This window comes from Hemiscyllium ocellatum, chromosome 9, assembly GCF_020745735.1.
Source record: "Hemiscyllium ocellatum isolate sHemOce1 chromosome 9, sHemOce1.pat.X.cur, whole genome shotgun sequence".
NCBI classification, from domain to species: Eukaryota; Metazoa; Chordata; class Chondrichthyes; order Orectolobiformes; family Hemiscylliidae; genus Hemiscyllium; species Hemiscyllium ocellatum.
Window position 1 is genome coordinate 13687933 of NC_083409.1, and position 19695 is coordinate 13707627.

The following is a 19695-nucleotide window of genomic DNA, read 5'->3' on the forward strand; positions in this document are numbered from 1 at the left end:
TGAAGTTCCAGGGACCCAGGTTCAAATCCCACCGTGGCAGATGGGGGAATTTAAATTCAAGAACAAAAAAAAATCTGCAATTAAAAGTCCAATGATGACCATGAATCAATGTCGATTGTCAAAAAAACCCATCTGGTTCACTAACGTCCTTTAGGGAAGGAACTGCCATCCTTCCCTGGTCTGGCCTACATGGGAATCCAATCCCACAGCAATGTGGATGACTGTTAACTGCCCTCTGGACAATTAGGGGTGGGTAATAAATGCTGTCCTGGTCAGTGATGTCCTCATCCCGTGAATGAATTAAAAAGAAAAATCTGACTATAAATAATTGACATGATGATTAATTGTAATTATTCCTTTGTAATTAATGAGCAGCCTTTGTTCCTGACCCTTATTATCTCCTGATTTATTCTCTTTCCCACCATAAAGCTACTGTTAGGAAGCATGGAGACTATTCCCACCAGATCTTGGATCTCTTCCCTATTTGTGCTGCTTTCCAGAACACAAGCATCTTCCTGCTCCAGCCTCCATTCCTCACCCCCACACTGTTCTCCCTCTCTCCACTCCTGACCTCTCACACTGTTCTGCAGCCTCCGCTCCTCACCCAGACCTGTTTAAGACCAGGGGTCATAAGATTAAGGTGAAAGTATGTTTTGCCCCAGCTTGTGGTAGCTATGTGGAACATGCTGCCTGAGAGGGTGGCGCAGGCTAAAAATCTCACAACCTTTAAAATACATTTGGATGAGCATTTTAATTCCAGGAGACAGTAGGCTCCAGACAACTGCGGGTAAATGGGATTAGTGTAGTTTAGTGTGTGGTGGTTGGCATAGACTTGGTGGGCCGAAGGGCCTATTTCTGGGCTGTATGACTGTCGAATCTGGTTCCCTGGCTCTGTGAGGCAGCAGTGCTGTGTCGCCCATATTGAGGGAGGCACACAACAAAATCAGCACAAGGGGCGATAAGAATGCAGCGCTTCCTGTTTTTGAAAGCCCCGCCACCACATCACCCAGTTAGCAAATTAAAACAAACGATGGGTTATAAGCACAGCTCCCTGCTGGGGTGGTGAAGGGGAGGCGTGGTCACTGGTCAGATAACAAAGACAGAGGAAGAGAGGGAGTGGACCCAATTAAAATGGAAGGGGAATGGTGTGGGGGGTATCTGTGAATGGATACTTACCCATCTGACAGAGTGCCCTCCACCTGGCAATCTATTTTACGCAATGTAGAAACATAGAGGATAGGAGCAGGAGTAGGCAATCGGCCCCTCCAGCCTGCTCTGCCACTCAATATGATTGTGGCTGATCATGGAGCACATTACTGTAATCCCTCCTTACCCCGTATGCCTTGGTTCCTTAGCCTCAAGAGCTATTTCTACCTCCTTGAAAACATAAGGCTCTGTGAGCACTGCTGCCTCACAGCGCCTGAGACCCGGGTTCAATTCCCGCCTCAGGCGACTGACTGTGTGGAGTTTGCACGTTCTCCCCGTGTCTGCGTGGGTTTCCACCGGGTGCTCCGGTTTCCTCCCACAGTCCAAAGATGTGCGGGTCAGGTGAATTGGCCATGCTAAATTGCCCGTAGTGTTAGGTAAGGGGTAAATGTAGGGGTATGGGTGGGTTGCGCTTCGGCGGGTCGGTGTGGACTTGTTGGGCCGAAGGGCCTGTTTCCACACTGTAAGTAATCTAATCTAATAATGTTTTGGCCTCAACCACTTTCTGTGACAGAGAATTCCACAGGCTCACCACTCTCTGGGTGAAAACATTTTTCCTCATCTCTGTCCTGTAGAGTTTATCTCTTAACCTTAAACTATGAGCCTGGTTCTGGACTTCCCCACCATTGGGAACATCCTTACTCCATTTGACTTGTCTCGTCCTGTTCCAATTTTACAGCTTTCTCCAAGGTTCCCTTCCTTCATTCTTCTAACCTCCAGTGAACACAATCCTCACCAACTCAACCTCTCCTTATACATCAGTCCTGCCATCACAGAAGTCAAATGGCATTCAGTCATTAATATTACTCAGCCCATTGTGGAATACTGTGGAAATTAAATCAGCTCAACTCAACTATTAGCAAGAGCAACCAAAAAGAGCTTTATTTTTTTTTAACCTTTGTATTGCAGGGGGACCACATGTACTTGACAAAATGCCTTGTGCAAGGGGCCTGAGCATAATTCAGATATTCGCCTTATCCTGTTTCTTATCACACTCTCAAGGACAAAGACTGTGAAGATTTGAGTTGTTTTTCTTTTCATTCCCTTGTTGTGGATAGACTGTTCTTATATTTTTCTCTTGTTAAATGTTTACAAAGTTCCTCAGGGAGAAGCTGTCCCTTGACTGCATCCTTCAGCAAAGTGTCAGAAAGTTTTAATTTTAGTCAAGTACTGTCTTTTAGATTTCAGAGTAAATGTTAATTTTGTTTATTTTCCATTACATGGAACACAGACTTTGTAGGTCAGGGCTAAAAGACAATCATTGCCGGTTCTAAAATTCAGGCTTCGGGTGCAGTAATCTCAATGGAATAATTGGATACAATCTTACAACAGCAGAAAGTTGGGAGGTGTAGATGGAGGGAGCAGACAGCGGTGTAGACAGTGGGTGTAGATGGTGGGTGCAAACAGAGGGCCAAGACTGTGGCTGTGGATGCTGGGTGCAGACAGTGGGTACAGACGGTGGGAGCACTTAGTGTTGTAGACAGAAGGTCCAGACGGTAGTTTCAGGTGGTGGTGTAGACAGTAGTGTAGACAAGAGCCAGATCTTGCGTGGTGACCACATGGGTGGCTGTGTGGAATCACATAGAGAGCAGCCAGTGAGCCTGACGCAATCAGGGACACCCCCTGGTGCTGACGGTCATGCTGTTGCTGGCAAAGATCGCATTTCAACTGGAACTGCACTTCCTTCCTACACACTCCCCTCTTGTCCCCACATGCCTCACTACAAGCCCTGGAGATGCCAGGCAGCACCCTGTGCTCTCGCTCAGTCTCCATTGACCGTGCCTCCATTAGCCTTGACCCTCCTCCCAAGCACTTATTTGGGCCTTCACTGAAGCTTGAGCCATTTCCTCTAACCCTTGATCATTGATTGCCATCTTGGAACTCTCTAACCTAGTCACCATTAACCTGCACTGCCCTCTCAGCATGGAGCATAGATTGATACAGCGCAGAAAAGGCCCTTTGGCCCATTGAGTCTGCACTGACATAACTACCACTACAGGCACTCTAATCCCAATTTCCTGCACTTATCCCAAATCTTTGCATGTTATGATATTTAAATATTGTAAGGTTTCCAGCCTCCACTACCTTCCCTGACAGAGGGCTGTGTGTTTATAATTCATTTCACGTCAGGCTCACGGAGTTTAACATAAGCTCCAGTTCTTTATGTGCAGAATGGTAGCTCAGTGGTTTGCACTGCTGCCTCACAGCACCAGGGACCTGGGTTCGATTCCAGCCCGACGTGACTGTCTTTGTGGAGTTTGCACGCTCCCCCTGTGTTTGTGTGGGTTTCTTCCGTGTGCTCCAGTTCCCTCCCACAATCCAAAGATGAGCATGTTAGGTGAATTGGCCATTCTAAAATTGCCACAGTGATCAAGAATCTGTCAGTCAGGGGAGATGTTGAGTAAAAGGGTAGGGGAATGTGTCTCAGGGAGTCTGTCTTCAGAGGGTTGGTGTTGGCTTGTTGGGCCAAATGGCCTTTTTCCTCACTGTGACAGTCTGTGGAGTCTGTGACAGTCCATTCCAGATTCCCATCACCCAGAATGAACATCTTATTTCCCAAATCTCATTTATGATGTTCGTAATGAAACCATTCATTTTGTCTTGTCTCGTTTAGCTCTTGTGCTCCTTGTTCGATAAATGTCTTTTTCAATAAAATATAAGTTCCTTGATGGGCTGTTAACTTTGTCCAATCAGGGAGCCCTGGCTCACAGATAAAAAGGGGAGTGTCAGAAGGACTGATACTCTGGGACCTGACTCTGAATAACAACCTGCCAACCCACCACCTCCTTCTGTCACCCTCAATCTCCCCATGCTTACTCTTGATGCCCCTTTGATCCAGCTTGTGCTGCCTTTGGGAGAGATTGGCCTTCCTTCCATTCCTAATGAAGAGCTTATGCCCAAAGCATTGATTATCCTGCTCCTTGGATGCTGCCTGACCTGCTCTGGTTTCCCAACAACACACCCTTGACTCTGATCTCCACCATCTGAAGTCTTCACTTTCTCCTTCCCTCCAGCACCAGGAAAGTGGACATCATCCCAGAGGAGCATAGTCCCACTCGCTCATTACAGACAGAGATGACTGGTGGTGTGTTTAACCCGAGGGTCACAACAGCTGAGGCAGGAGGAGTGAAGGTGGCACCTTCATGGTGGTAGCACCCTTCATTAATCCACTGCAATCCCTCTTGGGGCTGCAAGAATTCAACCTCACTCACTGCTCTCCTCCCTGTAAGGTAATATTACTGCATCTAGTTTAGAGCTAATTGACCATTGAAATGCGACTATGGCTAGTCAGCATTGGCTGAGCAGACAGCCACTACTGCAATGATCCCAGCTCCAAAAAATCCCCTTGTAATTGGGGAGCACATTAGGGAGCACAGTGTGCACTGCCTCTGAAATCCCTCCCTTACTGAGAATACACTCTCAGTATTCACCTTTCTCAGCTGCCATCTCAATTTCACTGTAAATTCTGTGAACTATGATCCTGCCCCACTAGCTGCCTGATGAAGGAGCAGTGCTCTGAAAGCTTGTACTTCCAAAGAAACCTGTTGGCCTATAACCTGGTGTTGTGTGATTTTAACCTTGGCCACCTCAATGAGCTGCCATCTCAGACTGAGTTGTTTTTCATCCGAAATTTGACAACATTAAAGCCTAATCTTCAATCCCCATCACAAAACCCATTCTCTCCCCATCACTCGGAGACAAATACCTCAGAGACAAATATCTCAGAGACACCGACAGGCAGCACAGAGTAACATACTCACACTCATTGAGATACAAAGTTAAAAATCACACAACATCAGGTTATAGTCCCACAGGTTTAATTAAAAGCACACTCGCTTTCGGAGCGCCACTTCATCAGGTGGTTGTGGAGGACACTCCCTTGATGAAGCAGCGTCAAAAGCTAGTGTGCTTCCAATTAAACCTGTTGGACTATAAGTGTGATTTTTAACTTTGTACACCCCAGTCCAACACCAGCATCTCCAAATCATTGCACTGCCTACAGCCAATGCAGAATAACACACACACACACGTACAGGCAACACTGAGAGTCAGGCAACACTGAGTAACATGCTCACACTCCATGCTGCCTGTAGGTGTCTCTCTAAATAACACACCCACACTCAGAGTGATACCTACAGCCAGCATTATGTAGTATACTCGCACTCAGAGGGACATGCAACCTGCAGTGTCAGTGATTGGCCTAAGATCACTTCAGGAACAACCCAGCATGCAGCAAAGAGTGCAGAGTGCAATCCCAGCACCTGAGGCCTGGACCACAGAGTGAAGAGGGAGTTCCTAAGATTGTAATTATTGAGTCCTCACAACTTTCTGTTTCTAGGTTAAAAACAAGGTCCGCAGATGCTGGAAACCAGAGTCTAGATCAGAGTGGTGCTGGAAAAGCACAGCAGGTCAGGCTGCATCCGAGAAGCAGGAAAATCAACATTTTGGGCAAAAGCCTTTCATCAGGAATAGAAGCAGGGTGCCTGCAGAGTGGAGAGATAAATGAGAGGGGGTTGGGGAGAAAGTAGCATAGAGTACAATAGGTGAATGGGTGCGGGGATGGAGGTGATAGGTCAGAGAGGAGGGTGGGGAAAGGTTGCAAAGAGTACAATAGGTGAATGCAGGTGGTAGGTCAGAGAGGAGGGTGGAGTGGAAAGGTGGAAAGGAAGATAAGCAAGTAGGACAGGCCATGAGGATGGTGCTGAGGCTGGAAGGTTGGAGCTGGGGTGAGGTAGGGGAAGGGGAAATGAGGAAGCTGGTGAAATCCACATTGATTCCGTGGGATTGAAGTGTTCTGAGGCAGAAGATGAGGCGTTCTTCCTCCAGGCGTCGGGTGGTGAGGGAGCGGCTGTGGAGGAAGCCCAGGACCTGCCTGTCCTCGGCAGAGTGGGAGGGGGAGTTGAAATGTTGGGCCACAGAGCAGTGGGGAAGATTGGTGTGATTGTCCCTGAGATGTTCCCTAAAGCACTCTGCAAGGAGGCGTCCAGTCTCCCCAATATAGAGGAGACTGCATCGGGTGCAATGGATACAATAAATAATATTGGTGGATGTGCTGGTAACAATTTGATGGATGTGAAAGGCTCTTTTGGGGCCTTAGATGGAGATGAGGGAGGAGGTGTGGGCAGAGGTTTTGCAATTCATGCGGTGGCAGGGGAGGGTGCCAGGAAGGGAGGGTGGGTTGTCGGGGTATGTGGACCTGACCAGGTAGTCACGGAGGAACGGTCTTTGCGGAAAGCAGGAATGGGTGGGGAGGGAAATATATCCCTGGTGGTGGAGTCCGTTTGGAGTTGGCGGAAATGTCGTCGGTTGATGTGGTTAATGCGAAAGTTGGTAGGGTGGAAGGTGAGCACCAGGGGATTCTGTCCTTGTTACAGTTGGAGGGGTGGGGTTTGAGGGCAGAGGGGTGGGATGTGGACAAGATGTGTTGGAGCACATCTTTGACCACGTGGGAATTAATTGCGATCTCTAAAGAAGGAGGCCATCTGGTGTGTTCTGTGGTGGAACTGGTCCTACTGGGAGCAAAATGGCAGAGGCGGAGGAATTGGGAATACGGGATGGCATTTTTACAAGAGGTAGGTTGGGAAGAGGTGGAATCCTCGGTGTCGGTGGGTTATGTAAAAAATGTCAGTGTCAAGTCGGTCATCATTAATGGAGATGGAGTGGTCCAGGAAGGGGAGGGTGGTGTCAGAGATGGTCCAGGTAGTCATTAATGGAAATCTGTTTGGAATCTTGTAACCTCCAATGATTCCAGATCAAAGGGATCATTTGAAAGTGATTGATGATTGGCTGTCAGTATCCTCTACAATGGATGTGTCATTGATTGACAGGCGAATAGCCAATTGTGACAATGCCATGCTGAAATGCAGCCAATCATCTGAATGGAGTAGCCAATCTTCAAAGCACACAGAGACAGAGACTGAATCTTCTTCATCTTTATTCCCCTTTCCAGATTGGCATTGACAGAAAACAGACTGCAATTAACAGCCCAGACAGAGGAAGCTGCTCAAATTCACAGCCACAATGGAGCTTGAGGAAAACACTTGTGGAGGATTTCTCAATAACATGAGAATCCTGTAAATTCAAACAGTGACAAAACCTTAAATTGGAACTGGTGGCTGAGCAGGAAGGAGATCTGGTTTACTGAGGCAGAGAATTCTGAGGTTCACATTGTTTTGTACAGCTGACAGTCTTCAGCAACTTCAAAAGATTTTACTTGGCATCACAAGTCAACTCTGTCCCCATCAAACTTTCCCAGAACAGGGACAGCATGGGGTTTGACACAGCATAAAGCTCTATCTACAGTGTCCCAATGAACCTGCCTTAACCCCTGAACCTCGGAAATGTCTCTAACCAGTCCTGAGAAGGAAGAGAGGTGAAATTCAGTGCTGACGATGACCTTTGTCCTGCCAGCTCAGCCCTGTTCTATTTAAAGTTGTGTCTCCTCTGTGGACTGTCTTGAACACCCTACACACATTCTGATCTCCTGATGCTCTTGCTGAGGTGAGAGGGGAGGGTCACGTGAGTGAGGGCACAGGAGAAGCGAGCGTCAGACTCCCAGTCAGACCCAGAGAGGGTCAGCAGGCTGCTGACACTGTAGGTGCTGTCCGAAGCTCGCAGGTAGTTACTGGTCTGAACCCCGTCCGAAATGACTGCACCATCCTTCTTCCACTGCACCTCCAGCTCATCGGGATAGAAGTGATTGGCAAGGCACACCAGGGTGACAGTGCCCTTGGCATTGACCTGCTCCGGGGAGGGGGGCAGCAGGGTCAGCTTGGGCTGAGAGTTCTCACGGCCTGAAAGACAAGAGAAACAATTTTAATCCCTGTTATTCAAAGGGATTTTAACTCTCTGAACATTCACTGGCAAAATAATCCGTTTGAACATTTGTAACCAATACCTAACAAACCCCAGTAAAGAACAGGCATTGTTCAAATTGCATCTTGGGATGTGAGTGTCACTGCTAGGATCAGCATTCATTGCCCATCCCTAATCACCCATAGGGCAGTTTAGAGTCAACCACATCGCTGTGGGTCTGGAGTCACATGGTAAGGATGGCAGTTTCCTTCCCTAAAGGACATCAGGGAATCAGATGGCTTTTCCTGACAATCAACAATTGTTTCATGGTCATCATTCGACACTTAATTGCAGATTTTTTTATTGAATTCACATTCCACCATCTGCTGTGACAGGATTCTAACCCTGGCCCCCAGAACATTAATCTGGATCTCTGGATGAACAGCTCAGCAATAGTACCATTAAATCATCACCTCCTTTATCTTATTTTTAGTTGCGAGTGAAAGCAAGAAGTTTGTTTCTGAGCAGGGTGATTAGAAAAAGCACAACTGAAAGACACCCAGTTCATCCCAAAAAAGATTAGTTCCTTGAAAGTGGAGTTGCAGGTAGGTAGGGGGGTGACAAAGTCATTTGGTATGCTTTCCTTTATTGGGCAATGCATTGAGTATTGGAGTTGGGAGCTGTTGCACCTGTACAGGACATTAGTTTGGCCCCTTTTGGAATACTGTGTGGAATTCTGGCCTCCCTGCTGTAGGAAAAATGTTGGTAACCTTAGAATGGTTCAGAAAAGATTTCCAAGGATGTTGCCAAGTTGGAGGGTTTGTGCGATCTGGTGAGGCTGAATAGGCTGAGGCTATTTTCCTTGGATCGCTGGAGGCAGAGGAGTGTCCATATAGAGGTTTCTAACATAATGAGGGGCATTGATCAAGTGAAACAAGAAGATATTTTGGCCAGAGTGAAGGAGTCCAGAACTAGAGGGCATAGGTGGAAAGTATCAGGAGAATGATTTAAATGGGAACTAAGGCATAACTTATTCCTGCCGAGGGTGGTACATTTTTGGAATGAGCTGCCAGAGGAAGTGGTGGATGCTGGTATGATAACATTTAAAAGGCATTTGGGTGAGTATATCAGTAGGAAGGCTTTAGGAGGATATGGGCCAAATGCTGACAAATGGGACTAGATTAATTTAGGTTATCTGGTCGGCATTTCCAAGTTACACAGGTGGGTCTATTTCTGTGCTGTACATCTCTCTGATTCTATGACTCTATGTCTCTGTGGTTGACATGGATGAGTCAGATCGAAGAGTCTGTTTCTGTGCTGTACATCTCTCTGACTCTAATTGTGTTTCAATCAAGCCCTCAGCACCTCAGGCTCTCTCAAAATATTTACATTTTGTTTCAAAACCAGTGAATTTTGCAATTTCAGGAAAGGGACAGCCAATTTCTACACAGCAAGATCCCACTGGAAGCAATAAGATCAAAGAGCATTCTTCATGATTTTGGTTCAAGGATAAATATTGTCCTGAACTCAACCCAAAGAGAAAATAATTTGGTTCAGTTGGATGGAAAATGAGAAAATGGAAGGTAAAGGAGAAGGTAGGATTGCTGGTTAGTGATGGGATTGATTGTTACCAAAAAATGAAAGGAAGGGACGGAATTTTTGAATATCAAAGGAACCATAAAAGTGCAGGGAAAATGAATAATAGATCAAACTTAAATACTTTGTGTCTAAATGCATGAAGCATTCCGAGTAAGGGAGACAAAGTGATGTCCCAAATCGAGGTAAATTGAGTTTCCAAGAAATTTAAACTAGTTAAAGTGGAGGAGGGCTCAGGCGAGGTTAGCAAAGATTCTAGAAGATGTAATAGGACTGAGAGCATGGAAGGGATCAGGAATCAAATGTCAAGCACAGCAGATAAGAGGAACAATGATGAGAAGGAGGGCAGTCAATGCAGGACTGAGGGTGTTGTACTTAAATGCACAAGATATACACAATAAGCTTGTAGTGCGGATTGAAACTGGCAGGTACAATGTTGTGGGTATCACAGAGACATGGCTGTAAGGGGATCCGGGCTAGGAAGTAAATATCCAAGGATACATGTCCTATCAAAAGGACAGGCTGATGGGCAGAGGGACAAGAGTTGCCTTGTTAGTAAGAAATGACTTTAAATCAATACCAAGAAAGATACAGTCAGAAGGTGTAGAATCTGTGGGGGGAGAGTTGAGGAACCGTAAGAAATAAAGAATCTGATGCAAGTTATGTTCAGGTTTCCAAGCCGTAATCAGGGTGTGGGGAAGGAAATCAATCAGGAGACAGAAAAGTCTTAACAAAATGTCAGGGCAGACTTCAATGAAAAGGTGGACTGGGTAGCGCTTCTCAAAGAAAGGATTTCATGGAATGTCTATGAGATGGTTTTTGAAACAGCTTGTGGTTTGGAACAGGCAGTTTTGGATTCAGTGATGTGTAATGAGGCAAATTTGATGAGTGAGCTGAAGATGAAAGTGTCCCTCTGGATAAGTGACCATAATACAATAGAATTCCCCCTGTAGTTTGAGAGGGAGAAGCTGTAATCAGGTGGAACAGTATTTCAATTGAGTAAAGGGAACGACAAAGGCGTGAGGAAGGAGCTGGCCAGAGTTGGTTGGAAGGGGAGCCGAGCAGGTAAGATGGTGTGGCAGCAAACAGCAGAGTTTCTGGGGGTAATTCAGGAAGTAGAGTAGGAATTCATCCCAAAAAAGAAGAAACACACCAAGGGGAGGACAATGTAACCATGGCTGATGAGGGAGGTCAAGGACAGCATAAAACCAAAAAAAAAAAAAATGTGGTGGAACATAGTGGGAAGCCAGAGGATTAGGAAGTCTTTAAAAACCTGTAGAGGATAACTAAAAACAAAACATTCAGGGTACCGAAGGTGAAATGTGGGGGAAAGCGAGCCAGTAATACAAAAGAAGATTGCAAGAGTTTCATCAGATATATAAAAACGAAGAGGGAGGCAGAAATAGACATTGGAAAAAGAATAATAGGAAATGAAGAAAAAGCAGAGGAATTGAATACATACATTACATCAGTCTGCACAATGGAAAACACCAGCAGTGTCCCAGTACTTCAAGACTGTCAGGGGACAGAGGTGAGAGCAGTGGCCATTACTAAGGAGGAGGTAGTGGGGAAGCTGAAATGTCTGAGTGTGGATAACTCACCCAGACTAGATGAATTACATCAGTGTTTTCTGAAGGAGATCACCGAGGAGATTGTGGGGACATTTTTGATGATCTTTCAGGAATCAATGGAGTCAGGGTGTGGAGGTATTTTCTAAATGAGGAAAGCCTTTGGAAATCTAAAGCACAAACCTCATTCAGGATTTTCTTAAGGTGAACAGGCAGGTGCAGTTTGTGCTTGGGAAGGTAAATGAAATATCAGCATTCGTTTCAATAGGGCCAGAATACAAAGGCAGAGATGTACTGCTGAGGCTGTGTAAGGCTCTGATCAGACTGAATTTGGAATATTGTGAACAGATTTGGTACCCATATTCTATGAACCGATGTGCTGGCATTGGAGGGGTTTTCAAGAATGATCCTGAGGATGGAGGGCTTGTCATATGAGGCATGGTTAAGGACTCTGGGTCTGTACTCAATGGAGTTTAGAAGGATGAGGAGGGATCTTATTGAAATTTGCAGAATACAGATAGACCTGGATAGAGTGGATGTGGAGAAGATGTTTCCGAAAACAGGAGAGACGAGGTAACCAAAGCGCAGCCTCAGATTGAAGGGCTGACCCTTTCAAGCTGAGATGAGGAGGAATTTCTTCAGCCGGAGGGTGGTGAATCTGTGGAACTCATTGTTACAGGGGGCAGTGGAGGCCAAGTCACTGAGTGTATTTAAGACAGAGATAGATAGGTTCGTGATTGTTAAGGGGATGGAAAGTTCCTGTGGAGTAGGCAGGAGCATGGGGGTGAGAAGCATATCTGCCAAGATCAAATGGCAGAGCAGATTCAATGGGCTGAATGGCTGATTTCAGCTCCTATTTCTTAAAGTCTTCTGGAGAGTTTCTCCAAAACCCTGGAACACTGAACCCCCTGAACACTGGACTCTGAGCCCTGATGTAGCTGTTTGTCATCGCAACTTTGCAAAGAGATAATCCAAGAGTGGAGAGAGCGTGCATCCATGTGGGAACTTCAGAATGTTTCCAGCTCCTGGAATACCATGAGTACAGGAAGTGAGGTCAGTGACAGCAGTTGGAGCTCCGGGTTTCGGAGCTTGAGCAGCAGCTGGTGTCAGTGCGGAGCATCCGTGAGGCTGAGAGCTCCGTGGAGAGCACGTTTCTAGATGTGGTCACTCTGCAGTTTCAGAGTATGCAGGGAGAGAGGGAATGGGGGAGCAGCAGACAGTCCAAAAGGACCAGGCAGCTAGTATAGGAGTCCCCAGACATCCTACTCTCCAACCAGGATTCAGTTCAGAATCCTGATGAGAATGATGGTTCATCTGGGGAGTGCAGCCAGAGCCAGGTCCATGGCACCACGGGGGGCTCAGCTGTACAGGGGGGCACAAGGAAGACTGGAAGAGTGATAGTGAGAGGAGATTCGAGATTGAAGGCAGTCGATAGGTGTTTCTGCAGCTGCAGATGGGAATCCAGGATGGTGTGTTGTCTCCCTGGTGCCAGGGTCAAGGATATCACTGAGCGGCTGCAGAGCACCCTGAGGGGAGAGGGGGAACAGGCAGCAGTCGTGGTCCACATCAGTCCCAGTGACAGAGGGAGAAAAGGGATGTGGTCCTGCAGTCAGAAGTTTTGGAGCTTCCTACTTTTAAGTAATGTGGAGCTTCCTACTTTTAAGTTCCTGCTGCTAATTAGTAGAAGGAACTCAAAAGTAGGAATCTCCAGATTACTCCCAGTGCCCCACGCAAGTGAAGAAGGGCTCAGACCCGAAAAGTCGACTCTCCTGCTCCTTGGATGCTGCCTGACCTGCTGCGCTTTTCCAGCAACACATTTGCAGCACCCCACACAAGTGAGAATAGAATCAGGAGGTGAACACAGGTGATTGCTGGGTTGGAAAGAGGATCCATGAGGGAGGGCTTTAGATTTTTGTGAGGTGGTTTACTACTGGTAGAGAGGGTTTAAACTAACTTGGCAGGGCTGTGGGAGCCAGGGGCTAATATCAGAGAGGAACACCAAGGACCACAGAATCCTCAGAACAGACAATAACTCACCACCCAATGGGAAGAATGTGGAGGATAACAAATGCTAGGAATTTACAGAGATCTGCAAATATGATAGAGCCGTTATAAATGGGCGGGGGGGGGTGTCTTTAATTTCTGAATATAGTGACCAGAGTGGCAAGAGTGTGTTTTGGTGAATTTTCTGGTGGCATTGGTGGCTTAGCGGTGGCTCGGGTTTGTGGGTGTGGGGGGGAGGAGGGGGGGTCGGGTCAGCATGTTGGCTCAGTGGTTAGCACTGCAGCTTCATAGTACCAGGGTCCCAGGTTCGATTCCAGTCTGGGTGACTGTCTGTGTGGAGTTTGCACATTCTCCCTGTGTCTGCGTGTTTTTCCTCCGGGTGCTCTGGCTTCCTCCCACAGTCCAAAGATGTGCAGGTCAGGTGAATTGGCCAGGCTAAATTGTCCATAGTGTTCTATGCATTACTGAGAGGGAAGTGGGTCTGGGTGGGTTACTCTTCGGAGGATCAGTATGAACTTGTAGGGCCGAAGGGCCTGTTTCCAAGCTGTGGAGAATCTAATCTAATCATTGGCAGTGAAGAAGGTTGTCTAAGAATACAATGGAATCTTGACCAACTGGGCCAGTGGACTGAGGAATGGCAGATGGAGTTTAATTCAGATAAAGGTGAGTGCTGTATTTTGGTAAGACACAAGAGATGGGTGAGATCCTGAACAAATATTTTAGGTCAGTATATATTGTGGGGAAATTTAAGGAATTTGGCAAAATAGTGATGTCTTGAAAAGAGAACACATATAAATGAGGAGACGCTAAAGATCTTAAAACACATAGAGGTAGATAAACTCGAGGACCTGATCATTGTGGCAAACTGGGGAAGAGATTTTTGGGACCCTTGCTGAGATATAAGTATCATCGGCAACCATGGATAAGGTACTGGAGAAACAGAGAGGTTGGCTAAGATTATGCCATTATTTCAGAATGGCTGTAAGGAAAAGTGAGGGAACTATAGACCAGTGAGCCTGATGTCAGTGCTGGGTAAGATGTTGGAGTGGATTCTGTGGGACAGGATTTACACCGTTTGGATAATCAGTGTGGCTTTGTGCATAGGAAATCACGTCTCATGAATTTGATTCAGGAGGTGACAAAAAGGATTGATGAAGACAGAACAGTAGACATTGTCAATATGGGCTTCAGAGTAAAGTGTTTGACAAGGTTCCACATGATAGACTGGTTAGTGAGGTTAGACCACATGGGGTCCAGGGGGGGCGAGCCATTGGAGTCAAAAAAATTGGCTTGAAGATAGGAGACAGAGAGTGGTGATAAAAGGTTGCTTTTCAGACTGGAGATCTGTGAATAGCTGTGTGCCACAAGGATTGGTGCTGAGTCCACAAATGCTTTACATCATTTAAAGAAATGATTTGGATGTGAATGTAGGAGTTACGGTAAGTTTGTAAATGACACCAAAATTAGTGGGACAGTGGATTGTGAAGAAGATTATCTCAGGGTACAGCGGGACCTTGATCAGATGGGACAATGGGCAGAAGAGTGGCAAATGGAGTTCAGTTTAGATAAATATGAGATGTTGCATTTTGGAAAGGCAAACCAGGGCAGGAGTTATACAGTTAATGGGAGGGCCCTGTGGATTGTTACTGAATAACAGACCTAGGGGTGAAGATGCAGGTACCTTATTCCTTGAAAGTGGGGTCACAGGTAGACAGGGTGATGAAAAAGGTGTTTGGTTTGCTTGCTTTTGTTCATCACTGCATTGAGTACTGGAGTTGGAACATCATGTTGCAGCAGTGCAGGAGATTGGCGAGGCCACTTTGGGAATAATGTGAACAATCCTGATCATCCTGAGATAGGAAGGATGTTGTTAAACTTAAAAAGCTGCAGAAAATATTTACAAGGATGTGGCCAGGATTTGGAGGGTTTGAGCGACAGAGAAAGGCTGAAGAAACTGGGGCTATATTCCCTGCAGCATCTAAGGCCTCGGGGTGACGTTATAGGTGTTTATAAAACCATGAGGGGCATGGACTGGGTGTATATCCAAGGTCTTTTCCATGGGAAAGGGATTCCAAAACAAGAGGACATAAGTTTAAGGTGAGAGGCAAAAGATTCAAAAGGGACCTGAGGGGTAACTTGTCACACAGAGGGTGGTGCGTGTCTGGATTGAGCTGCCAGAGAAAACGTTGGAGGCAGATACAGTTACAGCACTTAAAACACATTGGTATGGGTACATGGATAGGTTGGGTTTCGAGAGATGTAAGCCAAATGCTGGCAAATGGGATGAGGTCAGTTTAGGATATTTGGTTAGCATGGACAAGTTGGACTGAAATGTCTGTTTCCACGCTGTATGACTCCATGACTATGAGCGGCTGGAAAAGCTGAGACTTCTTACCCTGAAGCGGAAGGTTCTGAGGAGTGACCTTGTAGAGGTTTGGAAAATCATGAGGGACATAGATAATGTGAAGAATTCTGGAAGGAGGCAAATGTTTTGTAGCGATGGCAAAAATTGTTCCCAAAGATCATTCCAGGGATGAGGAACATCAGTTATGAAGTTTGATCGGAGAATTTGGGACTGTCTTCTTTGGAGAAGGCTGAGAGGAGATTTGTTCGAGGAATTCAAAATCAGGAAGGGCCTGGAGAGAGTAAATAGGGAGAAAATGTTCTCAAGTGAGAAAGGATTCAGACCAAGAGACCACAGATTGAAAGCAATTGGGAAAAGGAACAAAGGTGAGATGGGGAACAACATTTTTGGCCAGTGAGTGGTTAAGGTGTGGAGTGCACTGCCTGAGAGTGTGGTGGAGGCAGCTTCAATTAAAACATTCCGAAGGGAATTTGACTGTTATTTGAAAAGGAGCAATGTGCAGGGTGACAGGGAGAAGGCAGGAGAATGACACTCCGAGAATTGCTCATTCAGAGAGCCGGTCAAGACAGAATGGACACCTTGTGCACTGTAACAATTCTGTGATTGTGTGATTGAGCAGAGTTAAAGCTGGGGGAGGTGGGAGCTCAGTGTCTCACTGTGCTGCTGCTGCTGCTGCTGCTGCTGCTGCTGCTGCTGAGGTCAGTGAGATCAGAGACTGGGACAAGGAGCCAGAGCTCACATCAAACTCTGCCCTGAGTCTGTCACACTGAGACTGGCAGGAGGCTACTCACTGATTTCACTCCATGCTGCAGGAATTGGACCACAGGCTGAAAATGGACAGAGCTCCTCCACACAGTGAGTAAAACTTACTGACTTCTGTCTTGCTGCTTAAGCGGGGCAATGGAACTAAAGAAGTACAGCTGGACACCCTGTTCGCCACAGTGCTCCTCAATCAACCATTTCATTCACTGCAGCTCCCCACTAACACCTTCAACAATTCAGCATTTGTGTTTTAGAAAGTGTATTTCAGTATTGACAGTGTTAATAACGGACAATTGAGGTTTACTTGCTCAGTCTGAGTTTGGTTCCTTTACCGAATATGTGAGAGCTCCCAGTGCAGAGGCTGTACAAAAACCTCTGCTCTCTGTTTCCTCCGTCACTCTCAACCTCTCCCTGTCTCTCTCTGTCTCTGTCTATTCTTGGTCAATCTCATTCACTCCCTACCCCTCTCTGTCTCTCCCTCATTCATGTGTCTTTCTCTCTCTGTCTCCCTGGGTTGTGTCCAGCTACTCTCGGGGGTTTGTGAAATTTAGTTTTCATTGTTAAATCTTGCAGCTGTTCTTCACATGCGGCCATGGAGTGTAAGAGGGAAACTTGAGGCCTTCCGTGAGCGGTGGACACAACATAGACGGGAGTGTGGAGTGGACAGTGACAATCCCAGCATGGGGTAATTTGCTCAATTTACTTTATATATAACTGTGGATGTGTCAGTGCAGGAGGTGGAACTGTCTGTCCATTATTATACATTTCATATAACTGTTGGATGTGTCAGTACAGAAGGTGGTGTTGTGCGTGTTGAGATTTTTGTATGGCTCTGTATCACTGTAAAGGCTGCTACTATACTGCTGACAGTAATATTCAGCGACATCTTCATTCTGAACGTTGCTGATTGTCAGGGTGAAACTGGTCCCTGATCCACTGCCGGTGAATCGATCCGAGACTCCTGTGAATCGAGTTGCTGCATCATAGATCAGGAGAGAGGGTTTCTGACCTTCTCGCTGCTGGTACCAAGCAAGGTTGCTGCTAATGCTTTGACTGGTCATACAGGTGGTGGTTGCAGTCTGGCCCAGTCCCACTGACAGCACCGGGGGAGGCTGGGTCATGATGATGTCCCCACTGATACCTGAGGGGTCAGAGAGAAACACAGTGAAGTCAGAACTGTCACAGAAAGAGCCGGTCAAATGAGAGATTTTTGGAGACTCTGAGCATTCCTCTGGTTTCAGCATTTTCCCTTCAATCACAAGTCAGTGGAATTGGAGTGAAATGGAGAGCAGCTAAAGATTCAAGGTGGAAGGAGAGAGATTTGTACCTGCGACACAGAATGTCAGGGGCCAGATCAGCTGGATGTGTGAAATCATGGTGTGTGCTCCTGTCCCTGTGCCTGGTTCCTGATAAACTCTCCCTTCACTGGGCTCTGCTTTATAAAGCTGCAGCCTGAGAGAGCCTGACTGGGTGTTCCTCAGTATGTAAATGGCATCAGGCAGAGAGAGCCACGTCAGCCCCTCACACTTCCTCTTCTCTCTATCTGTCTCTCTCTCTCTCTCTCTCTCTCTCAGAGAATCATTGATGTGAACAACATTGAATGACGCCAATGTGAGTAAACAGCGATCTGATGACACTAATCCCATCCTCCAGCTCTTGGCCCGTTACCCTGGAGGTTACAGCAACACAAGGGAATATCTAAATACTGCTCCAATGTCACGAGAGTTTGTTACTCAACGAGCCTTTCAGGCAGTGAGTTCCAGACTCCCACCACCCTCTGGGTGAAAACATTTCTTCTCAATTCTCCTCTCACTCCAATTTGACTGGGCCTGGACTCACTCAATTTTAGAAGGATGAGAGGGAATCTGATTGAAATGTATAAAATTCTAACAGGGCTGGGCAGGGAGGAGGTTTCTCCTGGTTGGGAAGTCTGGAATCAGGGGACCCAGTCTCAGGGGGATACAGGGTAGACCATTTTGGACTGAGATGAGGAAATATTTCTTCACTCAAAGGGTAGGACAACTGTGGAACCCAAGGAACTGAATAAATTCAAGAAAAAGAAAGATAATTGTTTTGCATTTTAACAGCATGAAGGGAATGGTGAGAAAGCAGGAATATGGTTTTGAGATGGAGGATCAGCCATGATCATAATGAATGACAGAGCAGACTCAAAGGGCCAAAAGGCCGTCTCCAGTTCCGAGTTTCTATGTGTCCATGTCTGTGTTACCTGGGACACAGGTTATTGAGTCCTTTACTGATATATAAAGTGCCTTCTTACCCACGCTATCACTGCCCCAAATAATCTTATCCCCCTCTATCATGTCCCCTCTCAGCCTTCACTGCTCCAAGGAAACAATCCCAACCTTTCCAAGATTTCCCCACAGCTGACCCTCCATCCCAGGCAGCATCTTGGTAAATCTCTGCACCCTCTCAAGTACAATCACATCCTTCTCAGAATGTGGTGACCAGGACCTATCCACCTCTCTCTCTCTGTCTCACATCTGCCACTTCTTTCTCTCTATCCCTCTCTCTCCTACTGTTAATCTCTTTCATGTTCTCTCTCTCTCTCACTCTGTTTCATAACCACTCTCCACAATTCACTCATGCTTTTTCACTCCATCTCATAATCTTTATTTTTCCATCTCTCACTGTCTCCATAACTCCTTCCCTCTCTCGCTTCAATTTAAATCCTCTGTTTATCTCTCCTCTCCATACCTCCCTCTGTCTCACTCCCTCCCTCTCTGTATTCCCAATCTACAGTCGCACTCCCTCCCCCTCTGTCATTCTGTTTCTAATCATACTCATGTCTCTCACTTTCTCTCTCTCTCTCTCTCTCACACACACACACACACACACACACACACTACAGACACTCACCCGTTGTCTCTGACTCACTTCTCTCTCTTTCTCACAGTGTCCCAGGTTGTGGCAGTTGAATTCAGGATGAATCTCCCTCTCTCTGCCCCACTCATGGATGTTAACCCTTGACCCCAGAAGCATGTTTTCTCCTGGAGTAAGGCCCCATTTTCCACATTGACCTGGATTTGGCCTCTCTCAGAAAGATGGCTAGATTCTTGTCAAAGGAAGGGCAGTTCTGTGCTTTTGGCCTGTTCTCACTGGGGACTGGTTTGGACACAAAGCTCATTCCATGAAGGCCCAGCAGAGAGAGGAGATCCTCAGGCCATCAGTGTGAGCTGGGGGGACAGCACAGGCTCTGACCCACTGATCCAGCCTGTCCATTCACAACATTTTCCAATCCCTTCCCCTCTCCTACCCCTCTCTTTCCCTTTCCATGATCAGTCTCTGAGTCAGGGTAATTTACTGGGATGCGGGTTGAACCATTACACAGTTACAACAGAAAGGAACCGAACCCCACACTCACCTTGGAGTCCATGATGC

General features: G+C 46.6%; 1 protein-coding gene across 1 annotated transcript; it reads right to left on the reverse strand.

The window, feature by feature from the left end:
* Window positions 1-7237: 7237 nt before the first annotated feature.
* Window positions 7238-17357, reverse strand: LOC132818901 (immunoglobulin kappa light chain-like). Its single transcript, XM_060830040.1, has 3 exons — window positions 17090-17357; window positions 10146-10207; window positions 7238-7986 (listed from the first exon to the last, which is right to left on the reverse strand). The coding sequence occupies exons 1-3, from the start codon at window positions 17355-17357 to the stop codon at window positions 7672-7674; spliced, it is 645 nt and encodes a 214-aa protein (XP_060686023.1). The 3' UTR covers window positions 7238-7671.
* Between the last annotated feature and the right edge of the window lie 2338 nt (window positions 17358-19695).

Coding starts and splice junctions, on each gene's coding strand:
- LOC132818901 (XM_060830040.1), bottom strand. CDS start 17,357: ATGACCAGTCAAAGCATTAGCAGCAACCTTGCTTGGTACCAGCAGCGA. Junction 10,208..17,089: donor CACGCACAACACCACCTTCT/GTACTGACACAT, acceptor CTCCCCCCACAG/ATTCTACACCTTCTGACTGT. Junction 7,987..10,145: donor AGTCATTTCTTACTAACAAG/GCAACTCTTGTC, acceptor CGTGAGAACTCT/CAGCCCAAGCTGACCCTGCT.